Here is an 8,578-nt window from a genome sequence, read left to right as displayed (position 1 = left end):
TCGAGAAGGGGAAACGGAAACGACTCTATGGTTATTCTCTCCCCTCCCTAGCCCCTCTCATCTTATCCTTCTCACATCAGTTAGTGACCTCCTCGGTATTATTTTCCCATTTTTTTTCCTTTTTTTTCCTTTTTTGTTTATCTCTTTCTAAACCCAGGACTAGCTCCAGTTACACGCTTTGTTCATAAAATATTTCTTTCTCTTTCTTTATCTTGGTTTTCCTCTACTTCTCTTCTCTTCTTTTTCTTTCATTCATTCACTCTCTCTCTCTCTCTCTTTCTGACCATGTTATTCTGCCCCATTCATCGAAACGAGCGAAACAAGGACAACTATCTAAACCACGTGAGTCAAGCGACAGGTGGTCTGTATTCGTCCGAGCACGTGATTGGTTGAGATGATAATTCCTCTTACATCTCCGGTGTAATTGGCCACTAGGTCAAGTGGTCGAAGAATTTTTAAAGGCGGTATTTCGAATCTATGAACTCACGTCTGGGAAATTTTTCTCTTATATATATGTATATGTGTGTATATTAATTGAATGTGTTTTATTAAGAAATTAAATTAATTGAAGAAATTTTGAACAAGTGGTAGAAGAATTTTAAGAGGGTTATGACATTTTTTTCTCTCACTTCAGTAAATTACGCGAATAGAACAAAATATTTTATTACGAATTTTTAATAACAATTTCAATTTCGTGATTTGTGGAAATAAATTCTAAAGTAAAAAAAACAAAGAATTCTCACATATATACGTCAGAATCTTAAACATCTTCTACAAATTTATGATGTATTATACTATTAGAGAGAGAGTAATTTCAAGAGATTAGAGCCACTGATCAACTGTGGAATGCTTGTTTAGGTTGATTCAAAGCTATTTTGCAGTATGATTAATGCTTCTACACAAAGCTTATTCTGTTTGAAATGAGTCAGAATAATACACTGTTATATTTGTGCACATTAGCTTGACATACATTCATGTTTCATTCTGTATCTTTTCCTTTTATTAATATTAATATAACCACAATGCACATTATATATTTATAACTGTAATTAACAGTCTCTTATTTACTATTAAATCAAATATGTTAAATTAAAAATAAACCAGGCGTAAAATAGAACTGTTCGACAATGAAAAGAAACAAAAATTCAATACATAATTGAATAATTAATTTTCATCGATGCATTCGTATAAGCTATGCATGTAATATCTACAAACATAAAGCACACATTAACGCAACATTTAATCTATATAGTGTACACCTATTTCAATAGAATTACTCTAGCACATCCTAATGGTCTAACAAATGCAATTATTTCCTCTTTACTATAAACATTTGCGTGTGAATTAAACTAACGGAGGTACGTACTATTAGAATAAAAAATATATACACACGAGTTTATTATCATCTACTAATTAACAATAATTATCGAATTTTTTTATCGTTAACAGATAATAACGAAACATTGAAGAATAATAAAAAGATAATGAATTAATTCTCATACATAACGTTATCGAAACTATCACGTTAAGAGTTAAAAACATTTTATTGCTCCTAATTGTCAAACTCATTCATAAGTGATACTTCTGAGAACGTTTAAAGACGATAGATCAAAAGGAAACTCCGATTACCACGTATACCACGTATACGACGATGTAAAATTTTATAATTTTAATTAGATCGTTTAAAAAGAAAATCCTACGTTTTATTCGAAATAATTTTTACAAGTATAGTTAAAGTCCGAAATTGAAATTTTAATTCCAAGTATAAAAAAAAAAAACATTCTAGTAATATTATTTAGAGAAAATCTATTTTCAAGGGATAGAAATAGATATTTTTCGCGTTTATTTTATTTTTTTATTTTCATAGTTTCCAAAGAAAATGTTATTAATCATCCCTGAATCAATAGAGAAACTCTATCTCAAGATTAGATAAGCTTTAAAACGAAGAAACACAAGTATTTTTTGTCTCCGGATTTACAACAATGTGGTATATATATATATATATATATATATTGAAACGAAAATAAAATATTTTTATATCAATACGCGTTCGTACTTACCAAAAAATTGTTGAATATATCGAATATTAATAGGAATCATTAACATGGTTTTATTCGTATGATTTGACTTTGAGAATAATTCGTTTGAAATGTCAATGATTTCGTAAACACGGATGTTGGAAGGAAGGTTACACGATTATCTTGTTTTAACCAATGCCAAGGTCCATTACATGTTTTCCTTCAATCTTCTTCCTGTCCATTAATTTCACTAGAAGGGAAACACGACTAGAAATACAAATGAAATTTGAATTTATCAAAATTATTCAGATAACTTTTATACTTTTTATTACATCATAAATTGTTTAATTTTACGAAAATATTGTGGTAATTAGAAAATTCGATAATCGAATTCATCCTCATTCGATATTATTCATCAATGATAAATATAGTTCTACGTATTTTAAAAAATCAGTTACTTTTATTAAATATTTGTAAAAAATCATATAAATTATTGTAAATCATTTCACGATGCATTAATTTTAATTTCGGAAACGTTAACTGCTATAATATCTATTATTTTTTATTATGCACATCGATCTGCGAACATATTTCCACGTCTAATTTAATTCAATGTCAAATCATATTGAATTAAAAATCACATGAATTATTATTAATCACTATATCACATGTTTAAACACTTTTCATCTATAACAAATCATTGCGAGCTTAACTTTCACCGTTTTCTAGGAAAAATTCACTTACGGAAATTGAATTGCATTACAACGAAGTATTACGAATTACGTCAAAGGTTAATTTTTATAACCTTTTTCCAATACGAATAATTTGATAGCATACATAATTTGAAGAGAAATAAAATTGATTTATAGGTATACTTTCACAAATTTCATAAAGATGACCTAAATAAATATAAGTTATATCTTATCACGAATTATTTGCAATATATATATATTTAAATCTAGTAAAAATATAAAACGGATTGCAGAAAAAATGATATAGAAAATCTATTGATTCATTCTATAACGTGACGTGTTAGGTACACTATTGAACTCAGACTAATGTTCATGCTAGTAATTTATTCTTCGATCATACTCATTCGAGAGAAAGTAAAAGAATCAACATTGCGTAACCAACATTCGTCACTATCGGTCTACTCGATTGTCCCTGTGTTTCTTTCTCTTTTTATTTTATTCGACATAGTGATTTTCCTCTATATTTATTTGACCCAAGCGTATATTTCATATTTTACACGTATATCATTCGATGATTCGATTTACTTTTTTGAAATAACAGTGTAATGTTAGAATCTAATTGTATTCTGTTAATTCGTTTGTATTTATAAATCGATCGATCAAATTTTATAAAAACGAAAACAAAACGATATTATTAACTTTTGCATATTCGAAACAAACCCCATTTTTTTATTATCGATCAATGAAATTTTTATTATATTTATTCAAACTTCAATAACATTTCGATAAATACTATAGCAGTTATTTCAATGAATATTATACTATACTAAATTGAGTTGTAACATTTTATTCATTTGATTTTATTTTTTTATTTGAAAAATACATCAAAAAAGAACGCAAAGAATTGTTCTTTTTTTTGTTTTTTTGTTAAATCTCGTATAGTATAATCAAACGTAAATGCGTTGCAATCGATTTTTTCTTTTAATTTTCACATAAATTTTCTTTGTTTCTTTGAGAAGAATACACAAAAAGAAAATTTCATCCACGTATATTTTCTCTCGTAGCATCGACGATTTGAATAAACTATAATTCAAACGGACGGGAACGTGCTCTCACAATTTATCGTTTTGCCGATTTATCGTATCGAACGCCTATTCTCGATAATCGAATTCTAAATTGAGATTTTAAAGCGATACTTTTTTCTCTATTGATGTTACCGTCATAGCTGGAAATCCGCCATTGCTAATAATTCCTCGGCATTCTCATCAATGCAAAGGGCCTTCCGCCGAAGTCGGAAATAAGACTTCTTACATAATATTATACTTTGGTATCCTATAGAATATTAAATTACTATTTAAGCAACGTTGAAAAGTATACATTCTCGGGCACAGGCACACACAGACATACAGGTACATACACACTTCCGATACGATACAGAACAAAAGATACAGATTTTTCGTGGACATCTCTACGAATATCTGACTACACATAATATAATCTTCCCCTACGATAAGTAACAGTGGGCCGTGCATAATAAAACACCAATATTAATTGTAAGTTTCAGTTTATAGAGGTACGCATAGTCTCAACAACCCCCACCATGCTCGCTTTTGTGTGTGTTTATTGTAGCGAGGTGTGGGTTGTTTGTGGCGGGGAGGGGGGTTCATGCCTGTGTCTGAGAATTTATTCTTTTAAACAGTAATTTAATATTCTGTAGGATACCAAAGTATTATGTTCAATGCTTAGGAAAAACTGTAAGAATTCTTCTGTTTCCGACTTCGTCGGAAAGCTCTTTGCATTGATGAGAATGCCGAGTAATTACTAGCAATGGCGGATTTCCAGCTATGACGGTAACATTGACATTGACCTTCTCAATTATTGAATAATAAATTACCAATGGAAATTTCTATTTTTTTGGAATTATAAAAAAAACTAAACATATTTTATTATATAAGAGACACGAAAAATTATAATAGAATTGAATAGATTAAAAATACTTTTACAACATTCATTTTATAATACCACGTAATTCTTTATACCTTTTAAGTGAAAATATTTTACATTATTATTTTTAACAAATTTTAATAATACAAAATGATCGACAAAGATGTTTGAAAATAGTGTTAAACTTAATGACAAAATTATACTTTATCTGATAATAATAAATATAATAATAAATGTAAATTATATTCTCTTTTTAGAGAATGGCTAACCTTCGAGTCTCAAATGTTATTCATTACAAACGACGAAGGTTATCAAACGTTCGCGATCATCCTACTAACGAATTTTATTACCTTCATAGCGGAAATAATACAATAGATTATTCCGCTACAATATTAAACAATATGTAACGTAATATAGGTACATACGTGACGATCAATTATAGAATCTCTCATGCAGGAAATGTTATTATTATTATATACAAATAATATTTATATAACACAATGCTTATGTAAGTTTTGATAAAGTTACTAAAAACAAATATCATAAATTCATTTATTATTTAATATATAATTATTCTTAATTATATATATGATATGTGTGTAAATATGAAATATCGTGTTTGATATGAAACAATATTTCATACTCCGTCGATAATGTAGTCAAGCGCCATCTGTAAGGACCATTCACTCACTTTTTGCTTCAAACTTATGTGATTTCAACTGATTTTATTTTCTTTCTTTTTTCTCATTGTCAGATAAATACTTTTGCATAAAATTAAAAAGAGAAAAAGATAACTTCCATACAAATGTAATATTTAAATAATTATTTTCTCTTTAAATAAATCAATCATTTTTCTTTTTGCGTTCTTTCCTTTTTGTCATATTAACATTATTGTTAATTTCATCAAACGAAAACTATGTCAAGAAATGAATAATCGATTAGTCTGCACATTCCGTAGGAAATCGGAAAAATGAAAAATGCAATTAATCATTTATCGAGCAACATAGGTGTCATAATTCGATATGAATTATTGTGAAATTAAAAACTTCAATTGAGTTGTATGTTTAATTTATTATTATTCTATGCATATCATTAACGAAAGTATCATGACTATCATTATATATAACACGGAACTATGAATTGATATATACAAACAAATTTATATAAATAATACAAATTATCGAAAATTATTATAATTTTAAACATGATACGTGTAAAATTACGTGCACCGAACAAATATTTATCTATCAACTAATTGTTTGTGGAATAGTTAAATACTCGTTGTAAAATTTCATATTATCAAACGTTATTCATTTGTTAATCTTACACATATATCAAAAAATATTTTCACCCACTTATTTTGTGCAAATATTGCGAGAAAAAGATCGTATGAAAAATGCGTGCAAATCGGGTCGGTCATTAGCACGCAATCGAATGTCGAAATAACATAAAACTTTATCGCTGACACATGTTTATATAAGTTTCAAATAGATTTGCTTTGTGTAATATTTTTTTATTCCGTTTTAAGAGCATCGAACGAAAGGATCAACGCAACGATTTGAAGTTTTTACTTTTTTTTTTGTTCAATTCATTTTATATATTTAAAAAAGTTTACGTTTAAGTAAGAAAAATTGAATATTATAATTAAACATTTTGAACGATCTTTAACATTATTATTTTATAGTGGTCTTTTTTTTGTATAAAAATGGATGAAAATGATAAACCTGAAGCATCAACTTCAAAATTACAATCGATTCCAATCGATTGGCAATTGTTATCTTCAAAATTAAAATTTGTTCCAAAAGATCAGTCATATTGTTGCGAAAGTCTCACAATATCCTCGCCAAAAGGTAAGCTGAATTTTTTTATTCAAGAAATATTAATATCCGTTTAATTAATTTTTAACTTCGAAATTCTATAGATGACACAAATCGATACATTTACGTTCCATTTAAATATTTGAATGCGATAAAACGTTCCCAAACGAATTTGGTTGGTGCACTTTTATCTATGATTTTTATCACGTGTCTTCTAGCTTCGATAATTTATTTTATGTCATTAGAACAAGGTAAGATTATTTTTTTTTTACATAAAATTTTAAATGCGTCGAGAAAGATTTGAAAAAGAAAATTTCTAAGAGTGTATTGATATTTTAGATGATTACTCGGTTGGTAAAATAGACACGTCGTATAAATATATTCGTGACAGCAGTAAGGAAAATCAAATTTCCGATTTCGAATTTAAAGACATTAACGAGGACACGTTAAAAATGTTATATTCCTTTTTTCCTGACGATCAAATTAAAAATCGTTCGAAACGTGAAACTAACGTATCGTTGAAAAGTTGTCGAGAAACAGCTAATAATTGCGATACGATGTTGGAATCGATAAACAAATTTATAGAAATTCTCTCTAAGAGCGAACAATTTTCGATACCATTGTTACAAAATTTAGGTTTCGATATAAGCGATACAGAAACTAGAAATTCTAAGCTTTTAGAGATAATAAAATGTTTGGAATGTAAAAAAGTGGTAACTGAAAATGACGAGGATAATTCGATGAGCGATGAAGACAACGATTCGTATTTACAAAATGACGAATATAAGAATTTTCAAACCGTTATTAATTTATTAGAAGGTAAAAACGATGTAATGGAAGAATATGATAATTTACAATCAATGGATGTGGATGGAAAAAAGGAAATCGATTTAACCATAATGATGAATATAGTACCAGAACCTATAATAAAATCATCTTTTGTTCAAAGTAAAAGAGATAATTTAGGTCAAACGAGTGATGATTTTTTAACGACGCTTACCAACAAACCAACGGATAAAATTAACGACGACGTATCAAAGAATTATGAAACTAAATTATCATCGTCGAATCAAGTTGATGCAAAGTCAAATTATAATTGGATGCCATATCCCACATGTTTTTATGGACTACCACCATCACCCCAATCCGATATAAATTTACCTAATTTTCCAGCATCCTATTCGCCAATCCCATATCCCCCAATTCCACAACAACCTTGGTTTTCTTCTCAAAATCAGAAATCATCGTCAAATCGATTACTACCAAATTATTTACAAATTCAAGCACAAAATGTTCAAGTTCTTCATCCACCTAATAACATTATTCCTTGGTTATCGGTACCAAATTCGAAAAGTTCCTTGACTGAATCTGGTAAAACTTTACCATATTATTGCATGTACGTTCCACCACCCCCATCATCTCAACCCCAGAATATTGGAGATGTTTCAGACTTAAAGAATATAGGAAAGAGTGCAGTAAATAAAAATAAAATTGGTAATGTGGTTTATTAATTAAAATAAATATATATTCGATATATCGTAATAATATTTCGTAGATAATAATTATCATAATAATATTTTGTTAAACAGAACATCAAAGATCTTGTCCTGCTAATACGTATTTATGCGTTCCAAGTAATGAATGTTTTTTGAATTTTACATTCTGTGACGGTCAAGTTGATTGTTCTGACGGTAGCGATGAGAAATATTGTAATTGTACGGATAGAATAATGAAAGATCGATTATGCGATGGATATGTCGATTGTCCTCACGGTGAAGATGAAATGAATTGCTCTGGTATTTATATGTTTTATTATGACAAGTTTTTAATTAAGTGTATTCAAATTTCGCTAAATTTTTACTATTAACATTATTTAATTAAATGTTTAGAGTGTCCAAAAGATTACTTCAGTTGTTATAATTTCGAATACGGAAATATGTTGTCAAGATGTATACCAATTGATAAACGTTGCGATGGATCTAAAAATTGTTTAAATGGAAAAGACGAAGAGGATTGTAATTTATTATTACCAACATATACCAATAATATGAATGTATGGTTTTTTATTTTTATTATTTTATTTTATATGGGTTATTCCATGTCAAAT

General features: G+C 28.1%; 1 protein-coding gene across 1 annotated transcript in view; it reads left to right on the top strand.

Annotated features, from left to right (window-relative positions):
* The first annotated feature begins 5,644 nt into the window (after positions 1-5,644).
* LOC106793739 (serine protease nudel) overlaps positions 5,645-8,578 on the top strand; it is a 9,906-nt gene continuing 6,972 nt past the window's right edge. Inside the window, exons 1-6 of the mRNA XM_014760915.1 lie at positions 5,645-5,712; positions 6,339-6,504; positions 6,576-6,722; positions 6,811-7,965; positions 8,061-8,267; positions 8,361-8,524. Of these exons, the coding sequence (XP_014616401.1) occupies positions 6,360-6,504; positions 6,576-6,722; positions 6,811-7,965; positions 8,061-8,267; positions 8,361-8,524 (1,818 nt within the window). The 5' untranslated portion in view covers positions 5,645-5,712; positions 6,339-6,359. The remainder of the gene's footprint in view (positions 5,713-6,338; positions 6,505-6,575; positions 6,723-6,810; positions 7,966-8,060; positions 8,268-8,360; positions 8,525-8,578) is intronic.

This window comes from Polistes canadensis, unplaced genomic scaffold, assembly GCF_001313835.1.
Source record: "Polistes canadensis isolate GaletaPanama2010 unplaced genomic scaffold, ASM131383v1 scaffold_17, whole genome shotgun sequence".
Classification (NCBI taxonomy): Eukaryota; Metazoa; Arthropoda; class Insecta; order Hymenoptera; family Vespidae; genus Polistes; species Polistes canadensis.
The sequence above is the reverse complement of the archived record's forward strand: the minus strand, read 5'-3'. Positions and strand labels throughout refer to the sequence as shown.